The 21610-nt window shown below is 41.5% G+C and overlaps 1 protein-coding gene and 1 long non-coding RNA gene across 3 annotated transcripts in view; one reads left to right on the forward strand and one right to left on the reverse strand.

Annotated features, from left to right (window-relative positions):
• The window catches only part of TRPC7 (transient receptor potential cation channel subfamily C member 7), a 201025-nt gene that overhangs the window by 143424 nt on the left and 35991 nt on the right, over positions 1-21610 (forward strand). For both annotated transcript variants that reach the window (XM_077326756.1, XM_077326757.1), the window contains exons 5-7: positions 6373-6589; positions 10295-10528; positions 19390-19654. In XM_077326756.1, coding sequence (XP_077182871.1) covers positions 6373-6589; positions 10295-10528; positions 19390-19654 — 716 coding nt within the window. The remainder of the gene's footprint in view (positions 1-6372; positions 6590-10294; positions 10529-19389; positions 19655-21610) is intronic.
• LOC143832402 (uncharacterized) overlaps positions 1-21610 on the reverse strand; it is an 82943-nt gene that overhangs the window by 9520 nt on the left and 51813 nt on the right. The window lies entirely within an intron of this gene.

Genomic DNA, 21610 nt, shown 5'->3' on the forward strand with positions numbered 1-21610 from the left:
TCTATAGCTATAGACGCAAAAACTTTATAGAAGACAAACTTTGTAGAGAGAACTGGGTTCCATATAGAAAGAGAGTGATAGAAAATATGTTTTGCATGCACTTAAAGCTTAATGCTTGGCTTCCTAGTTAAAGGATTTCCGGCAGAAGGGTAGGGAAGGGTTTGGATAGGTGCTGCCAAGTTTCTTTAGGGCAGTTTCATATGTTTCTGGAAATGGAGCTGAAAAGAATGCTGAATATCATTCTCCTCATTTTGAAGAAAGCACTTGAAAGTAGACCAGATAAGGCAAGATGTGGATTACATGACCTCTACATACATGCTCCTAAAGAGCTACTTGTGAGGGGAAATAAAGATTTTACTATTATCCTATGAGTCCCTTCCACCAAGTCTTCTTTTAACAGCAACAGCAATAATAAGAGGAAACTTTTCTCCCTCAGACAAAATGAGATCTCACTCACTAAGACTTATGCTGGATCAACTTGGTTATTCTTAAGGTGCCACTTGATTTCTGTTTTATTTTGTTATGATAGACTAACCTCATTTTCATCCAAAACTGCTATTCTCCTTTGTCTTTTTCCCTGGAACAAAAACTATGGCCAAAGGGAGCCATAGGATCCAAACCCATGTTTTCTTTTTTAAAAGAAGTTGAATAAAACCTTTTGGTCTTTTTCACATTCATCAAACTTTTCTACAAAACTAACTTCAAGAGTTTTGGGCTCAGTTCAGAAGTTATGTGTGCCCATGATTTATTTGAATTTATTTTAGTTTATGAATCCAGACTTCTGCTCTCAGATGATCTCTCAGATCCTAGCTTGTCTTGACAAAGCAGGTTTCACTGCTGCCACTCTGGCCAGGGGTCTCTGTGGAATGTGTGGGGGCAGTACCAGGGAATAAACAAGGATCAAGCCAAGATGTTTGCTTTCATTTGTTGTGTGAACCTGTGGATAGTAAATCATCTTCTAACGGTTTGTTGGACTCTAGTAACTAATCATAGTTAATGAAGAGGCCCCCATTCAAACAGTCATGCAAACAATAGTAAATTCAATGAAATTATGCCTTTGTGCTATGTTTGAACTGAAATGAGACAGGAATGATCACTTGTCAGTTTTAAAGGAAACATGAGTATAGTAATGAGATGCAGAATGGGAGTTGGCTTGAGACTTGGGCATTGGAGTGCAAGATGATGGACAAGATCTTATCAATGATGGTAACACTGTAAGCCCAAACCTCCTTGTGCAGTTTCATGTTGTCCCTCTAGTGTTACCTCTTTCATTTTTCCTGGTTGCCAACTACACACATTAATTATGATTATTTATACCCCGCATTTCTCCTCAGTAGGGACCCAAAATGGCTTACAATATTGCTTCCCTCTCCATTGTATCCTTATGACAACCCTATGAGATAAATTAGTCTGAGAGTGTGTTACTGGACCAAGTTCACTCAGCAATCTTCCATTGCTGATTGGGGTTTCAAATCTGGGTCCCTGGCACTCTGCATTCACATACAAACATAGATAAAAGCAGCTTTTTGCAACTAAGGAAGTAGAACCAACATGGTCAAGCCTTACGCCCTCCATGGCAGAGGCAGATCATAACTGAACAGAAATAGTAAAGAACAGGTCCAACTCTTCAAGGTTTTTAAAGATGATTCAGAGCTTCTGAAGATCTGAATTATTTATCTAGTCATAAATGATATTTTTATGAAGATCTGAAAGATATCACTCCAAGAAAAATCTCTACAGCTTTCATCAGTGACAGAGAGCATAAAATATTGATGCAACACAGATTGAATATGGAATGGCTGACATCAGGGGAGAAGGGAAATGATATTAACAAATGTTCATTTGCTTTTACACTGGGTCAAGTTCATTTAAGTAACAATGTCTATGCTGCTCTAATTGTACAAATCCTGGATCTTGATTTCTGTTGTTCATGCAAATAAATGCACAAATAAGTATAGCAAGGAGGCATTAGTAGTAATGTTGGGAAATGGCAGGATGACAGCATTGCAAGCCACTGTGGTTGTGTTACAGGCAAATCTGCTAGAGCAAATGTTTAGAATTGTGCCAGCATATATTGGGCTAAAGAAGCCTCTAAGAACTGGGAGACAAAATATAATTCATTAGACCTTCAGACAGTTTCACTTTCTCAAAAACAGTTTCAGAGGACATTGCTATTAATATTGTGATATTGAAGTGAGATTTCTTCTGATATGCGAAATATGAGAATGAGCCAGCAAAAGTTAAGCATTTTAATCCCATTGATATTAGTGAAGGAGACTGTGTTCCCAGTTGATCCCAGTTGAATCTTAAAATGGAACAAAGATCCTTAAGTATGGCTGGATTGTGCCTAGTATTTTTAAAGTAATTCAGGTGAGCTAATGCTGTCTTCCTTCATAGCTTTCTTTATTTGGAATCATGGTACCAGGAGAGCTCAAGGCCTAGTCCTACTGAGGAAGGCCAAATAATGAGCACACCTTTGGATCTCTGCCTCAAGGCACTCAGCCCTGTATCCATGGATTCCAAAAGCATGGGAAGAACTTTAATTCTGAATTGACAACATGGCTTTGCATAGCACTGAACAAATACCAACCCAGAAGTGAAAGTGCAAGAGCAGAAGAACATTTTCATGCAGGCAAAACAGGGTTCGTGTCTCACTCCCTCTTTCCTAAAACTTCAGTCAGGTACACCAGCCATGACTAGAACTGTACATTGAAATAAGCTGACCCCTAGACCCCTGATTCCTTACAAATACCATAAACTTCAGAATAGCCACCTGCAACCCCTGTGGCAAGTCTCCACCATATATTATTTATTTATTTAATTGATGTCTCCCACTTTTCTCCCAGTGAGGGTTCAAAGTGGCTTACATTGGTCTCCTCTCCTTCATTTTATCCTCACAACAATTCTGTGAGATCGGTTAGGCTGAGAGTAGGTCACTCAGTAAACTTACATGGCATAAGTGGGGATTCAAAGCATGGTCTCCCAGATTCCAGTCCCACACTCTAATTGCTACCCCACCCTGGCTTTCCATACTAAACAAACCAACAATTGGATCAACTTCAGAGCTTCCAAAAAAGTGCCAAGGCTATGGCTGCAATATAACTAACCTTACATATTGAATAACTATGGTCTCCAAAATTCGGAAGGAGTATTCTGATGCTAGTTGGTATCTTGTCTTGCAACGATTACCCTAACCCTATCCGCTGATATACTTCTAACCATGAACTCACTCATAGTGTGTGCATAACTTTCCACTTTAGTGCGAAACCCCATAGTACCCAGTCTGCCTCAGACATACTAATCCCCATTATCCACTGGTGGTGAACCACAATTCCTTAGTGGCTTGCTGCTGGCCATGAATGAAACCTGCTCTGAGCCACAAGGCTGAGAAAGGCAGGAGAACAGAGGGCAAAGACCTCCATTGCTCACCATACCCAACACCAGAGATAGAGATTACCAAGATATAAATGCCCAAGCATCAGCATTTTTACCTTTATGTTGAGATGCCTATTTTAAAAAGTGCTTAACAGCGTCATATTTGCAACTTAGTATACTACAACTGTGAAAGCTGAAATTAGGATTAAAAAAAGCATGTATGTGTTTTTGAAAACTTAAAGATATCCTTGGACTTCAAAGAAACCCGTGTATACATGATTAAAGTGAATACAGAAGGACTAAGAAGAATCGGAATAAAGATTACAGGTTTTGCTCTTCCATTTGGAGAAAATCATTTCAGGCTTTTGATGTCACCTCGGTTTTTCCTTATCTGGCCAAATTTATTTATAATCTTTAAAGTGTAATATGTTCCTTAGGGAGCATTTCTCTTCTTGCTAGAGATTCTTGGCAGAGTTGAAACTTTTAAATGCTGCTTCATAATGAATAGCTTTTAGGATGCAGAAAAGAAGGCACTGGCTTAGTGCCAAACTAAATGAGACAGCCATAAGTCCATGCATTTAAACCTGGACCTATCCCAATCACATAGAGAGCAGTAGACATTCAATTTTAATAGCGATAAGTGTATGTGGGAAAGAAACCTCCTCCCTACCTGTCACTTCTCTCCCTACAGCCTCCTTTCCCAAGGAGCTTTCCACCAAACAGCCTGCTTTTGAGTATTACAATTTGAATGAGAAGAATAGTGTCAGAGGGAGGAAAGACTGCATAGAAACAAGCCACATGATGTCAGAAGGGTTAGCATTCTCTCCTCAGTTCTTTTTCTGCTGCCGTTGGGAGGAGATTGTTCAGCAATCTGAAGACAAGTTTTACCTCAGATTCAGAAGGAGAGGTGAACAATTCAGTATTCTAATATTATTGGCTGCTGTTGCAGGACAGGGCCTTGTATAAATAAAATAAATAGATAAATATTTTTTAAAATAAAGAAAGAATAAAAGGGGGTGAAAACGGTCCCAAGTGGAGAGCTCTGAGGCTGTTACCTCTGTTCTGACAGAAGACCTCCACAATGCCTTTGCCTTGCTGCCAAACCACTCATAGAAACTGTCACCAGTTGGCCCTTTAAGAATGTGAAATACACTTTAAATGCTCCCCCTCTATCCATTGTGCCCTGAGCTAGATACCTCACATGAGCCCAGTCTCATCACATGGAAGCTAAGCAGAATCGATGGGGCAATACCAAAGTTATGATAAAGTGGCAGGAAGTGGCAAACCACCTCTGAACATCTGTTGTCTTTAAAAATGCATCAGGGGTCACCATGAGACAGGTGTGACTTGCTGGCAAATACATGATGGCATGCTATGGACCCTGAGCTTCCAGTGGCCTCACACAGTGCCTTCCCCCCATGGATGAGAGCTATAACCTCTCACCCTCCCTCTTTTCCATCTTTAAGGACACTTGGAGTGACATCCCTTTCCACTGGGGTGGGGCCCTTCCACCCCCAGTCTGGCTGCTCCCACCATCATTGTACTCTGCTAGGGCCCTCTACATCTCTAAACTGGCTCTGGTGCTTTGGGCCCTGTGAATCCTTAAACCTCTCTCTCACACACAAACACACACACACACACCAAATTAAGTGAGTGCCAAACTCTTTCACAATTGTATCATGGCTGGCATATTCTACTTTAGGGTCATTCCTCTGATGTGAATTGGTTTTTACAGACCTCCTCAGGCTTGTTATATTAATAAGGCATCTATTTCATTGTCCAACAGTGTATATGGAAACCAGATTTGTTACCATTAATCTTATAATGCCATCAGTGTTCACATCAAATGTCTAGATATATCTCTTCTTAGTAAATCTTATGCACATATTATTTAGCATTTCTATTGAGCTGCTGATGTAGACTTCAGATGTGTTTGCTTTGCTAGAGATCATTCTTGCCATTCAGAACACAAGCAGGAATATCATTAGTGAGGTACTGGTAGAAGACCTAATAATCCTATATAGAGTAACCATTCCTGGCCTGGGACCAACATGTCTATCTAAAGGGCCATATCACCTTGTTTGTCCCTGACTGATTATGCATGACAGCAGCTATGCTGAGCTGCTGCTGATTTGTTGCAGCAGAGCAGCATGCTCTCCCGTTTTATGTGTCCCTATGGGGGTTGCATTTCAGTGGTGGAGCTAGTCCGCTGCTTTCTGCATCCCCACAGAGGACATGTTTTGGTAACGGAGCAGCTCCACCACCAAAATGTATCCTCCCAAGAAATGCAGCCACACGAGGGGGCAGCAGGAGCTTTTGTGTGCACGCACACTTCCTCACATACAATGTCATGGAATGGAAGTGATCAGGTCATACTTATAGGCAAAGTGTAAGAGTAAATTAACATGTAGCATAATGAAAATGGTTAACGAATTCCAGAGATAAATAGGAAAAAACAGCAATTTGGATTTGTTATATTACAATCTACTTGTTTAAATCAATTATTCAACTCAAGAGATAAAGACCAGATGTCCTCTTTATTTTATTTATCTCTTATTTAGAATAATTGCTCTAAACAATTGTAATGTAATTATAACTAGTATAATGCAAAGTAGTTTGGAATGGTAACTATTTATTGTATACAAAAGGTTTCCCATGTAATTCAATTTGTTTGTAAATAAAAACAAATCCAAATTGCTGTTTTTTCCTATTTATCTCTGGAATCTGCTAACCATTTTCATTATTCTGTATGTTCATTTGTTGGTCTTAAAGGTGCCACTGGACTCTACATTTGCTAAAAGCAATAATATACTGTACTCTAAATTTAGAGAGATAAATACATTGGAGGTATATTGCATAGGACTGCATTGTTACCTGAAGCAATGCTTAGCGTTTTAATTGTATGTTTTATTAATAAACAGAAACAATAGCTTGACTCAGAACTTTTGAAAGTTAGTGGATAGAAATGTTATAGCTTGTGCATGTTTGGTTTTTCAGCTGGGACAAACGCTCCGGAGCCCCTTCATGAAGTTTGTGGCACATGCTGTTTCTTTCACAATTTTTCTTGGACTCTTAGTAGTAAATGCCTCAGATCGATTTGAAGGTGTAAAGCTTCTTCCAAATGAAACTGCCATGGATCACCCCAAACAAATATTTAGAGTAAAAACAACACAGTTCTCATGGACAGAAATGCTGATCATGAAATGGGTCCTAGGTAAGTAGAACAGGAAAAAAAACCCTGTAACTGTGACCGTTTATGCACCGGAGATTTCATGCCGGGCTGCAGGCTGGAGTTTTAGTCGAAGCAGGTTGCCCCACCTCTTCTCGCACCCACATTGGGGAGCATTTGACCTGGTGCACCTCATCCACCCCCGATTTGTGCTCCTGCACGGGAGCTGGGGCAGTGAAGTTCCCAGTGCATAAACGGACTATGAATTGCATGAACAAAGAGAATTTTGGATAATGGACTAATGGGCAGACTTAACCTAACCCTAAAAGGTGGTACCCATGCTATATATGTTACAGGATATCTACTGAGAATATTTTCTGTGGTGAATGTTTCTTACCATGTCCACATCATGTAGAAATATTCATGATTAAGATCAGAACCATCATCTTGTGTGCATCCTAGATTCATACTATTAGAGATTATTTAAAAGGACAAAACAAAACTCTGAATGGCCCTTTATGCACAGCGCCAGATTCTGTGCGTTGGTGCCGTGCCATTGTGGCGGGGCACAGTGCCCCACCGTTTCCTGTGAACGCATGGGAGTGGGGCATGCTGGGTTGCCCCGACATAGCACGCGCGCTTTATGCCAGGGCTAGGAGGCCCAGCCGAGGTAAGTACAGCGGCGGGAGGTGGGGAGGGACCAGGGGGAGGGGGGCCAGGGGGTCACCCCTGCCAGCTCCATGCTGCCACAGTGCCCGCAGGGGTGAGCAGTGTCCCAAAAGGCTTGACCCATAAGGTTTTATTATCTTGATTAAGCCATTTTACAGATATTGTGCAAGTTTTAAGATCTTTATACTGGTTGCACATTTGTTTCTGGGACCATTTCAAGGTGTTGGTTCTGAACTACAAAGCTCTTCATGACATGAGCACATCATGAAAACTTCATTAAATTTACAGGCAAAGTAGTTGTTACATGCCATGAGTTGGAAAACTTTTCATACAGAGTCATGATGTCAGGAAACAAATGTTCCCAAGCATTCTTGGGCCCTATTAAGCTCAGGAGCATGGGAGTGAGGAGGAAGGGTTTCTGCTTCCACCCTGCATCATTCTCCCCAGCCAAAATATTCATGGGCAGCTACTTTTGCCGTATTTTGAGACTCCATATGCTCCAATTGTTGGAATATGCAAGATTTGCAGTGTGCTTGATTGAACAGAATATGAAGAGTATCCTGCAGGGGGGCATTGGAGGAGAAGTGTATTTAGCCTAATTAGAATATCTTGATATTTTTCAAATAATGTCCTCCAGTGTCCTAACTGGCTCTTTTGGAGACTTTCTGTTCTTTTGAGCACACTTCCCTGCTTGCCTCCAGAACAAACAGAATGAAGACAACAGAACAGTTAGACAGGTCTCTCTTTCTCCTCTTTCTATTCAAAATTGGTTTCTCCTCTTAAAACTATTTTATTATTTTAAGCAACTTGGTGCTTTACCCCCACTTGCATATTTAAATTCTGCCAACAGCAATCAGTGCAGATGTTTCCCCACAATGGGGCAAATAGGGCCTCCTTGGCTGTTTCTGCTAAGGAAAATGACTTGGTAGGAAGTTAAAGTCCCTCTTACTCCATAACATGTTCTCAAGCCGAATTGGATTCTGAAGTAGTTAGAAATGTTAGCTTTCCACCTACGTGGCTGTCCATAAAACAGGTTGGGATTCCATGACCTGACTTGTGGCAAATGTATCTTCTCGTGTGGCCCTTAGATGATTTTGCAAGATTGAATTGTTCTGGTACACTTCTTAACTGATAGATTAAAGTAAGGAGGCACTGCATGATGTATTGTTTTTTAAATTTGTTTTGGCAAACTAGCATGAGGTATGGAGAATGGCAGAAAAAATGTTTTAATTAATTGTCACAAGCATCTAAGCCTGTGACTTTTAGCAGTATTCACACAGACAATGAAATGCTCATGAGAATCCACTGGCATGCACCCAACCCATCCCAGTGTTGTCTTTTGGCATTTACTGAGCATTTGTAGCAGTGAGCCAAAAGTCTAATGGGGGTGAGTCCTGCACATGGTGACTAAAACTGCCTTGCCACATTTGACAGACTGGCTTTTTCCTGGACTACCTCAGGCTGAGATGTTTGTGTAGACAGGAAAGGAATAAGAAATAGTCCTATGCTGGTATTTTCTGTATTTAGACCTGAGGTTTATTTAGCAAAAGCTGACAGAAAGCAGATTTGACTTGCTCCAAATCTGCTGATTTACAGTATAAAACAAAGGAACCATATAACTTCTTGGAAAGATCGATAATGTATTAAAGAGAATCTGATGTAGGATTTTCAAAGTAAGTGGCTAGATATAAAAAGAATTCATGAATGACCATGAATTATTTATTTTAAATAATATTTAAGTACATTCAAGGAGATGAATATTTTGAGTGAAAGGGTCTTTTTTGAGACTACAGGTACCCAACAGGTAAAGGAAACTTTAATTAAGATCAAAACATTTTCATTTCCAGAGAGTGTGTTTTGGTTCTCCAAGAGCTGCCCACAACCTACAGCAGTTGCCTGAGTAATAAATGGGCAGCAGAACCTTTATATCCTGCTGTACTTTGTCTCTAGCTTTCAGTTAAATTGAAATGGCAAACCCAGAATCTACATTGATAATTCAGTAATCTTCATAATCAATGCTATTGATAGGATTTAAGAAATGAAGAAGACCGCCCTTTTCCCAGACCTTGACCTCATGAAGTTCTATCTCCAAAACCCCCAGGCGTTTCCCAACCCAGAACGAGCAACCCTACCTAAGATGGTAGTAATAAGCTAACTTTTTACGATGTAATCATTTATGCTTCTTGATTACCTTGGCTTTAGTATTCTTACTTTCTCAAGACCATGTGCTCATGGCTGTTCTCTTGAGCTAAGATGGACTTCCTTCCTCTTCCTGAATGAGTGCTACTTCTTCACTTAGCTCAGAAGTTTTATTTTCTGCTTCTCCCCACCTCTTAGCAAACTCTTGTTCTCTTTTAGTCTGCTAGAAGCTTCACTGTCACCTTGGCCTCCTGTTGCTCTGTGGACTAAGGGTAACTCATCATTTGGCCAAGGTTATCTGCATTTCCAGATGGCTCAGCCCTTAGGAGGCCAATCTTACTCATTTATTTTTACCCACAACTATCTTCCTTCCTTAATAGTTGCCTCTTGTGGCGCAGAGTGGTAAGGCAGCCGCCTGAAAGCTTTGCCCATGAGGTTGGGAGTTCGATCCCAGCAGCCGGCTCAAGGTTGACTCAGCCTTCCATCCTTCCGAGGTCGGTAAAATGAGTACCCAGCTTGCTGCTGGGGGGTAAACGGTCATGACTGGGGAAGGCACTGGCAAACCACCCCGTATTGAGTCTGCCATGAAAACGCTAGAGGGCGTCACCCCAAGGGTCAGACATGACTCGGTGCTTGCACAGGGGATACCTTTACCTTTTTTATCTTCCTTCTGACCAGTAAGGAGCCCCTTACAGGGTCTTTGGTACTAATCCTGGGATGGAAGACATTTCACCACAATTTAGCTATGCATTGACTTTTCTGATGTGCTGCAACTTTGCAGCCTACACAGTTTTCCCTGGGGCTAATGGATATTGTTTGATAATTTTGGGAGAAAGGCAAGTTGAAAGATTAATGCACGATTAGTGCTTGGTGTTTAGAGATGCATGGAATAACTGATGTTTTTCAACATGTTGAACAAGACTGGTTTCTGTGTTCTCATAGGCATGATATGGTCTGAATGCAAAGAAATCTGGGAAGAAGGTCCCCGTGAATATGTCATGCATCTTTGGAATCTGTTGGATTTTGGGATGCTCTCCATCTTTGTGGCTTCTTTCACTGCCAGATTCATGGCTTTTCTCAAAGCAACTGAAGCGCAACACTATGTGGATGAGCATGTTCAAGATGATGACCTCAATAATGTCACCCTTCCTCCTGAGTATGCCTACTTTACATATGGTAAGAGAATCCTGTTACATGATGTTGTCTGATCTTTCAGGCTCAGTTCATTCATCTTAGTAATATCCAGTTCAGCCAGTTCAACAAACAACTGAGCAGAGATGGTCCCTGTACTGAAATTTTGTACTTTTATGCATATTAAATTCAGTCCAGTTGCTAGTTGATTGAGCAACAACAACAGACAAGGAAAATTTTAAAGATGGCTAAAGATAAAGGAATCTGCTGTTTTTCCCAAGCAACAAACATATTGGTATTTTGAGGCTGCAGTAATACCAAATAATTGAAACTGGAGTATGGCATATTACTAAGGTTGGATACCTTCGTATTACTAAAAGGTAAGACATGCAGTTAATTCTAACATGAAGTGCTAGCTGCTCAAAGGTATTTCCAAAATGCTGAGTGTTCAGTATTCAACTTGGACTGATACCAGCTGCTTATTTGCTGAACCTTTTTGCACTGGGCCCTATTGGAATTCAGGACTCTAATTTTCACCATTTTTGCCAATCCTAGCAGGGCCTAGCCTCTCCCATGGTATTGGTCCTATTTATAGTTCTGCTATTTATTCATGGCATGTGAGTAATGAAGCCAGGAGATCCTATAATTGCAGTATTGTCTGGCAGCCAGGCAAGAGACATTTGGAAGTTGTTTGCTATTGTCTGCCTCCACATCATGGCCCTAGTTTTCCTTGGAGGGCTCCCATCCAAACACTAACCAAGGCCAATGCTACTTAGCTTCCAAAATCTGATGACACCGGGCATGCCTGGGCTGTCCTTCTGTGTCCAACTAGAACAATGAAGTTCTATACCAATCCAGCTTGGTGTAGTGGTTGGGACTTCTAGTGTAGTGTAGCAGACTTCTAATCTGGTGAGCTGGGTTTGATTCTGTGCTCCCCCACATGCAGCCAGCTGGGTGACCTTGGGCTCGTCATAGCACTGATAAAACTGTTCTGACCGAGCAGTAATATCGGCTCTCTCAGCTTCACCCACCTCACAGGGTATCTGTTGTGGGGAGAGGAAACGGAAGGCGACTGTAAGCCGCTTTGAGCCTCCTTCGGGTAGAGAAAAGTGGGATATAAGAACCAACTCTTCTTCATAGACAATGTTAGGAGACACTGTTCCTCCTCAAATTTCCTACAATACTTCAAGACAAAAGGATATTCACACTTGCTATTTCAGGCAAATGTCTAACACCAAGGAGTTGATTGGCTTTGAATACCCACCCCCCCGGCCCCCAAATGACAGCTCAGCGGGTACATTATACAAAGCAGCATTTTTCTTTCTTAGAAGGATGGGAAGAGCAAAATGGTTCTCAATTTTAGAGCAGGAAATGCTGTTTTCCTCTTTGTCCCTTCACTCACTTTCACTAAACTCAGTAAATATATACTCATAACCCCAGTTGCAGGCAAGCAAATATAAATTAGGCTACAGCAGGAAAGATGACAGCAGAGGGTCTACAAGGTCTGCTAAGGCTTATTTTCAGTTACCTGCAAAAACACAGATCAGGGAGGGTACAATCATTTCATACAATTCCATGTGCTTTTTTGAAGTTTCCCTCCATTATTGCTTGTCTATCACAAATAGTCATCCAAAAGCCAAACTGGGAGTAAATACCCTCCCTCTCCAAGATGAGGTGATGATTTAGTGATTTCCAGCCTCCCATGCTCTGCTGCAGAAAAAGGCTCAGGAAAGCTTTGCTCATGCAGGTAGAGAATCCATTTCAGTTGCTGAAATCCATTACAGACTACTCACATTCTCAGAATAGAACCAGGTGACTCCTTACTTATTCATAGTTTCTTACTGATGTACTACTCTTGTATATATGCACTTTTCTTCTCATGTATTGATGTAATAAATTTATTTTTTAACATTAAATAATCTGTTGATATATATTTTGGTGCCATTGCATATTAATGGGACCTCAAGCATCAGGCACTTTAGTAATGCATGTTTGAATGATGTTGAGGCTACATGGAGAGCGCAAGGTCTAATTAGAATTATTTTCAACAGCTTGCAAAAGAAAAATACAGATCAGCAAGGGAATAATTATCTATTTCAATGTGATTCGGTGTACGTTTCCTGAAGCTAAGGGCAGAACTGATTTGTATGAATGATACATTGAGGCAGGCTGAAATATTAGAAATATTTTAACATAATTTTTTCCCTATGTATTGTAACTCAGTCACCAGCCAGAATCTGGCTGGATGAGGCTTTGAAATTGTAATTGCCTTTTTTTTCATATTTCAGAGTAAGGTGCTCCATCTAGTGGAAAACATTTGAAGTATGACCGGTAGTCCGTTAAAAAAATCCTGTGATTAAAGTAAAATGTATTCTTTGTTCAAAGATAGACATTTTAAAATAACACTTCCCACAAAGGTTGAAAACTATCCAGTAGAACAAGCGATCTGTGATTATGACATTTCCCTGAATTATTACCATCATTATTGCAAGCTAGCATGAAGTAGTAGATAGTGGTTAGTGCTGGAAAGAGTCCCCTGTCTTGCAAATTATGGACAATACCATAAAAGGGAAGGAATTATGACAATGTTTCTGTGCTCTCCTCCCTTAGAGGCAAGATTTTCCCACTGTTTTTCCTCCTTTTCTGAGCAGCTCTTTTTGTTTATTTTCTTCCTTTTTGAAGAACAATCTATCTCACAATAAAATCAGAGTCCAGTAGCACCTTTAAGATTTTATTGTGCTACTTCAGACCAACACGGCTACTCATTTGAATCTAATCTGTCTCACAGTATCAAGTTTTGCTGCTGATTCAGCCCTGGAATCTGAGGGAAGGGACAAAGTGTCCCTTTAACTTAAGCCATTATAATGGCACTTGAGGCTTTTAGAAGTTCAAAAATAACAAAATGTTTTATTGAACGTATTGGGGATAGGCCCTCTGAAATCAAAGTTATGATTTCTGAAGTAAATCATTATAGGAACAGACTGTCATTTCTTAACTGATGCTGTCCTCAGAATTCCATTTGAATTAGCCTGTCTCTCAGAAGTGCTCAGATTCTGTGAGGTATTAATCCTTGATAGTCCATCACAGGGCCTCTCTGAGCATAAATTACTTCACAGGGTAGTTGTGAAAAGGTCCTTTTTGAAAGTCTTTTAACTTGATCTCAGAGTTTTCAAGTAAATGCAGAGAAGGCCTGGAAGATCATTGTCCATGGGGTCATGGGGTCATGATGGGTCGGACACGACTTCGCAACTAACAACAATAACCATACTTATATCCTGATTGCATTACTTGGTAATCGGTAGCAGGTGATCTTGAGACTACTTAAATAAGAATAAATGCACCTCTCCATGGTCTGATACTGGAAAAATACATAGACTTTTTTTCTGTGACTAAGACTGGCTAGATTAATCTAGTACTCCATTACTTTCTCAGTTGACATCAACTGAGTATATAATCCATCAACTGCAAACGAAAGATGGGGAGTAAAGCTGCTCTCTGGAAATGAGGGCTTCCCTTTCTGAACTGTCCCTTTACTGGTGTCTTATTCAGAGGTAATAACATAATGTAGTTCCCAGCCAATTGGGTTCAGATACTGAGGGGCTTTCCGCACAAGGACCAATTTTGCCAAATGTTTTCAGAATGCAGAAACGCTATATTAAACAGTGGAATTTCATCATTACACATACCTTTAATTTTAGTGGAATATTGAAGTCCCAGTAGCGTTGTATTCATTTCCCACATGTTTCCGGTCTCGCTGGAATCGCAACAAAGGAAGCGAGATTTTTCTGCACTTCTTCCCGCCCCTGGCCGTCAATCAAATGGAACAGCCAATGGGTTGTTGTGTTCACGCTCCCAAAAAAACCCTTTCCCTTTAAGAACTCTTTTTTTAAAAATGCAAACACACCAGTTGCAACGAATCTGTGTTCAGTCGTTTAGGAAAGACCTTTTTTGCTGGCGTAGGAGCTGGCGCTTAATCGTTTACACACTCCTCAAGTAAACCCCCCCCATGGGCGCGATTTGTGGCTGAAATTACAGGGAGTGTCGAACAAGGGGCTGTATTGTGTTTGGGAACTTTAAAGACACTTGCAGTAGGGACCTTTGTTTCACTGTTAAGCACTTCTTTGGAGGGACTTTAGCCAGAGAAGCCTTGTTCATTCATTGCTTTCCCCAGGACGTTCAGGGGCAAGAGCAGGGGAGGGACATTCTTTCTACATTGAGAATGCACATGTCTTTTGATGATGTGTTGCAGCTTGTGCTCAGAAGTGTAGCAGTTTTTTCAGGGGGAATCCACTTTTCCCGATTCCCCGAAAAGCGCTACAATGAAGTGATTTTTGCAGGAGTGTTGCAGGAGTGTTACAGATTGTGTGCAACGTCATGCGGAATGTTGAATTAGTACCGTTTACCAAAGGTAATATTTCTGCTACATTTAAGTCATGCGGAATGGCCCTGATTTATGACAGTTTCAGTAGCACTTTTAGGGCCAAGCCTAGCACTGTTGCTCTTCCTGGAGTTTCAGGGAAACACAAATACAGTAACATGAAACACAATAATGGGCACACAGGCAAGGTCTACAAACCAGTCTGGAGTCAGAGATCACAGGTCCAATCCAAGAGCCAAAGAGGGGAGGGTCAAGGGTCCAGTTCCAGGGCTGGGGAACAGATGCAAGATCTGGGTCCCAGGCAATAGGAGCAAGCACAGGCTACCAGCCTGTTTGATAAGCAGGTCAGCTTCACAGCTGTGTGGCAACCAAAGTTCCTTCCACATTAAGCTTCCTTCAGTATGTTCCTTTCTTGCTGACTCATTACCCAAGGCCCAAGTGTCACTCCTCACAGTCAATGTTTCCTCTTCTCTCTACAGTTGTTTCTCCTTCTTCTATGCTCTATTGATTCAGGAGATACCAATGGAGATGGAGAAATCAGGCTCTGGGGCATCTCTTTCTTCTTCTAGAAGAGCCTGACTATCACTGGGAAGTGTTCTGACTTTCTGATGCTTCCCCTATTGGTCTACTGGTGGACCCAGCTTCTCAGATGGGGATTTCATCAGTGTAGGGCCTTCCAATTTCTTCTCCTCATCCATGTTGGTGGCTGGCTAGCCCATGACATTCAGTTTTAAATAAGTCACAGAAGCATAGCTGCTTTTGATAAGCTCTTTGGAGCCCCATGTAGAGTATCATTATTATTATTTCAATTTATTACCCACCACTCCCAAGTGGCTCATAGCAGGTTGCAACAGTCTGCAAAAATCCCATTAAAGTCCCCATTAAAACCCCCAGACATAAAATCATAACACAGATCCAACTAAATACAGTAACAAAAAAAGGAGATATGGAAGAAAAAACTAACTCAAATCACTATCATTCCCTCAATAAAAATCTCATCGAGGGGAGTGGAAAGAGGGGGGCAGGTGCCACCATTCACACTGCTCTATCCTGGAAGGGGCGCTGTCTCACAGGCCTCAATCATAGACTTGGTGGAAGAACTCTGTTTTGTAGACCCTGCAGAACGCCGGAAGCTCCTGCAGGGCCCGCAGCTCCTCTGGGAGCCCATTCCAGGGGCAATTCCCTGGGAACGGGAATGACCAACAAATTAGTGCCCACAGAGTGTAAGGCTCTGCCGGGGGCATAGGGTGAGAGGCGGTCCCTCAGGTATGCAGGTCTCAGTCCGCATAGGGCCTTAAAGGTTAAAACCAAAACCTTGGACTGGATCCGGGCAGCAACCAGCAGCCAATGTAGCTGTCTCAGCACTGGCTGGATGTGGGCCCTCCAAGGTGTTCCTGTGAGGACCCTAACAGCTACATTTTGAACCAGCTGAAATTTCCAGATTAAGCCCAAGGGCAGGCCTGCATAGAGCAAGTTACAGAAATCTATTCTGGAGGTGACCGTTGCATGGATCACTGTGGCCAGGTGTTTGGAGGACAGGTAGGGTGCTAGTAGCTGATCCTGGCAAAGATGGAAAAATGCTTGGCTAGCTACCCTCTTGACCTGTATCTCGAGAGTTAATGAGGCATCAATGGTCACCCCCAAATTCCTGGCCTGGGGCACGATCGTAAGTTGCGTCCCTGCCAGGGTGGGTAAGCGTGCTTCCTGACCCACCCCCCTACCTCCAAGCCACAAGACCTCTGGCTTGCAGGGGCTGAGTTTCAGATGACTCTGCTCAAGCCATTCAGCCGCGGCTTCCAAACATTTGGTGAATGGTTCCAGGAGAGAATCCATGAGGAGATAAAGCTTCACCATATGTCTTCAGCATATTGATGACAGCCCAGCCCATAACTCTGCACCAGCTGGGCCAGAGGGCGCATAAAGATGTTGAACAGCATGGGAGAGAGAACCAAGCCCTGAGGGACTCCACAAGGAAGTAGGTAAGAGTGCAATAAATAATCCCCCACAGCCACCCTCTGGATCCTGTGATGGAGAAAGGAGCATATACAGCTGAGAGCTGTGCCCCATATCCCCATCCCAGATAGGAGGTATTCCAGCAGTTTATGGCTGACCACATTGAACGTGGCCAACAGATCTAACAGAACAAGCAAGTCCAACCTGCCTCAATCCAACTGGTGACAGAGGTCTTCCATCTAGGTGACCCATACTGTCTCCACTACATGGCCAGGATGGAAGCCAGACTGATATGGGCTGAGCGCCGAAGTTTCCTCCAGGAATGCCCGGAGTTGATCCACCGCAGCCCTTTCAGCCACTTTACCCAGGGAATGCTAAATGCGAAGCTGGTCAGTAGCCGGCCAGGTCCCATGGGTCCAGCAATAGTTTCTTAAGGAGAGAGCAAACCACCACCTCCTTGGGCAGCTCAGGGAACAGTCGATAGGGAACAGTTGGTAATGTCCCTGTGCTGATCTCCTATCCGCTGGCCACCTCCCTTGAAGAGCCAAGACAGGCAGGGATCAAGGGAGCCAGTGGTAGCACTAACCGTCCCCAGCAGCCTGTACACTTTGGGTAAAGTAGCCAAACAGAAGGGCTCTGGAGAAGTTATTGTTATTTGCAGCAGGCTTTTACCCTCCTCATAAATAATGTGGGATTTAGAGTTTTCAGGTCCTCCCAGCCAACATCGGGTGATATGAAGGTAGAGTTGCCATATCCAGGTTGAGAATCTCCTGGAGATTTCAGGATGGAACCTAGGGAGGAGAGGGACATCAGTGGGGTGCAATGCCAAAGATTCAGGCCTCCAAATCATCCATTTTCTTCAGGGGAACTGACCTCTGTAGTTTAGAGGTGAGCTGTAATTCCAGGGGATTTCTGCAGTTCCCACCTGAAGGAAGGCATCCCTAGTTAAATCTAGTGGCTAAGCTGGATCTTTTCGGGCCTCATTTTATTGAATGAGATGAGATTTGTTGTTTTGGCTGTTCCATTACAGATGATATTCTGTAATTGGCCTGGTCTTCTATTATGTAGCCCATTACTGTGTGATTGGTAGAAGATGAGTAGAAATAATTTGCAAGTGCCATTTAAGAATAATGAGGTTGTTCCCAAACTAGCCATTATTGGTAACATCACCTGAGCCCTTAGATGCTTAAGTGACACATGGTGGATGAAAATTAACACCTCTCAACATTATTTACATACAGGTAAGGATAAACAAAGCTAGTAGTAATGCTAACTAAGCTTGGAGTCAAGGTAGTTTCCCCCAAAACTCTGGTAGGCATGGCAGGCTGCTTGTTAATCCCAACTCTCACTAATTATGGGATTTTTAATTCATATTGATCAGCCAGGTGACCTCTTTGTTTCTTACATCAACCCCAGGCAAAATTCCCATGTTAGCACACCATGTTTCATATTCTGTTCTCATGCTGTCACTAAGCTCCCTGTATCAAGCCTTAAGACTGAGTACAGATAACTATAACAATCCTAAATTATTGTTTGATTGTGTTTCTTCATGTTTATTGCCTATGGAATTATAAATATATGCCAAATAATTGTCCAGAAGATAAAGAACTTGGGTAGTTGTATATCTGTTTTCTCCCAGGGAAAATATCAGGTAATTTGTTTTTTCTATGTACTATTACTTTCAACTATATTTATAGCTCAGCCAAGAAAAGAACTAATACATTCAATATAAGTTTGTTTCTAATAAATTCTAAGGATTTGAATTTCATGTTGGAAACCATTTGCTTCGCAGTTAACTGCTATCCAACTAAAAACCTCTGGATTTGTTGTTTGCCCCTGATTGCAAGGACTATGTGCACCAGCCTTTCATGGGTATTGTCATAGTTCCATATCATTCAGCACCTTAGGAATTTATGATGTTTTCACCAGGCCCTTTCTTTACTTCATACCAGAGAAAGTATTTTGTACACTGACTTATACAGAACAAGTGAAGGGGTCTTCCTCTTGGCAAAGATGTTTAGGACAGACAAAAAAAGCACAGTCATTAAATTGTGGCATTCATTGCCAGTGGAGGAGTATGGCCAGAAACATATACTGCATTAAAGGGTAAATTAGACACATTCATGAGGAAAGGTACATTGGTGGTTACTGATGACTGAAGGGAACCTCCATATACAGGGGCAACAAAGCTTTGAATACCAGTGCCTGGAAGCTGTAGCAATGTGAAGCTCCATGCTGAACTAGAGGGACTTGTGGTCTGATATGGTAGGCACTACTTATGAGCTGCAATCAGGAGAAACCATTGAAATGGGGAGGACAGGGGGTTGCACCCAGACTTTTTTTCCTGCAACTTATTCCCCCAACTGTATCCTCCTTCCCATATATCATACTGTCAAAGGAATGCACTTGGGGGTATCAATCAGAAAGCCATTAGCTGGTGATAATTCTGCCACTATTCAATAGCATCCCTCAGTGACAGCAAACACTTCCTTAGTCCAATGCAATAGTCTTTCCCTGTATAGCAGTTTTCTTGCCATGTTCAATAATACATATCACAAATTCCGTCTCATTTCAGCCAGGAGCAAGTGGCTTCCCTCAGATCCCCAGATCATATCAGAAGGACTATATGCAATAGCTGTGGTACTCAGCTTTTCACGCATCGCATACATTCTCCCAGCAAACGAAAGTTTTGGTCCCCTCCAGATCTCTTTGGGAAGGACTGTGAAAGACATCTTCAAATTCATGGTCATTTTCATCATGGTGTTTCTTGCCTTCATGATTGGAATGTTCAACCTTTACTCTTACTACCTTGGTGCAAAATACAACCCAGCATTTACAACGTGAGTATTTTCAGTACAATTCTTGGCTGAACTATCTTTCTTATTGAGCTGCTGTTGCAGAGACTCTGTACAATTGCATTCTATCTATCTATCTATCTATCTATCTATCTATCTATCTATCTATCTATCTATCTATCTATCTATCTATCTATCTATCTATCTATCTATCTATCTATCCCCCAGCCTCCAGCATGCTGGCTCGGCATGGCTTCCAACAATATTAATAAAACATACATAATAAATAAAAATTGACATATAACATTAAAACTTTATTCAGCCATGAAACTTATTGAGTGACCTTGGCCCAGTCTAGAGATATCAGACCCCTGCTGGAGCTGGGGATCCCCTGCGTTGGCACCTCCTCCTCCATTTCATGGGCTCAAGAAACCAGAGGAAATACCTTCAATTTCCCCCATCCAACATCTGTGGAACCTTATCTCAAAAACCTTCCTTGATGAGGATAAAATGGCAGGAAGAACCACATTCGTTGCCCAGAGACAGGCTGTCTTTTCACAAGGCCCATGAGTATGGAGAGCAGAACATTTCTGAGCCACATTTATTTAATCTTAATAAACAGCATCTTGAACTTGACTGATTGTTTAAGATTCACCTTAACATTAGCTAATTAACCTACAATGTTAGGAAACGGACTACCTAGGGAACATAGTTTAAAGATCAATGAGTAGATGAACAATTAATCACATATAGCCTATAAAGTGGGCAGAGTAATAGAGCACAGTGCCAATTTGGCCTCCTCTAAATACCTTCTTCACAAATTAGTACTACCTTGCCCCCCCCCCCATCCAAAATAAGGCACCAGGGCCTTTTTAAAGACATGCTTTGAAAACACATAATAATCTTCTCTAATTTATTACATTGTAGCCTATAAATCCAGGTTTATGACCTATTAAGGGTCCAAAGACTACCAGCCTTAATATTTGAGAGAAGAGATGGGTTTTATATTTACAGTACAAGGGGAAAAAAGTTATATTGATTGTATTTGATCTGATTTTGTAATTTGAAGCATCAGAGCTTGGCAGGATGACAGAAATTAGAAAGCAATACAATTAGAAAACTGTATAAGGAAAGACATGCCATAAACCATGCCAAGAGGGGATTACAGAAGTGCTAGAATTAGGGGTGGGCACAACCCAGCTGACAAACTAAGTTTGTCATGAATTTTGGTCAGTTCACAATTCACGAAGTGATGCACATGGAACTAGCATGAACATTCCACAGACTTTGGTGCTGTTACTGGCAGCTGATGAATAAATACATTTCCAGAATGTCTCCACACTATTAAACTCTTTACAAAATTCTAAAACAACAAAGATCTGACTTCTCCAACCTTGGAAACACCAGTAGAAGCTCTCCAGAACTTAACAGGCACTACTGGCTGCTAATAATAGAGTTTATGTTCTAATCTATGGGATCAGAGTGCTGTGTGTCAGCCCAGCCTTTCTCTGTTGCTTGTTGGCAGTTAACAACAACAAAAAAGGGGGGGACCCCAACCTGAAAAACAGGGGAGAACCAAAACACATATTATATTATATAACTTACCTTTACCTTTACCTTTATATTAAAATATTTAACACAGCTCAAGGTAATAATAAATTAAAATAATAAATAAATAAATAAAATATTTTAAAAACATAAAAAGTTTGCACACATGTTATTCTAACATATCCACCAACAGTACAAATGACTCTGACCTAAACCATTTTGATCTGTGAGATCTACATCAGAGGTCAGTACAATCACACATGGTTACAAATACAGTACAAAAATTATTTTTTTCAACCAAGGGAGTAAAAAAATCTGTATTTAGGTAGAATGTCTTTGCATTTCCATGGGTCTGTAATTTGCTATTGCTAGTTGTTGTACACCAGGCACATTTTTCATCTTTCTGTAATCCAGGGGAGATTACAGACCGATGACTGTTGACGATGCCCTCGA

This window comes from Paroedura picta, chromosome 3 (assembly GCF_049243985.1).
Source record: "Paroedura picta isolate Pp20150507F chromosome 3, Ppicta_v3.0, whole genome shotgun sequence".
Lineage (NCBI taxonomy): Eukaryota > Metazoa > Chordata > Lepidosauria > Squamata > Gekkonidae > Paroedura > Paroedura picta.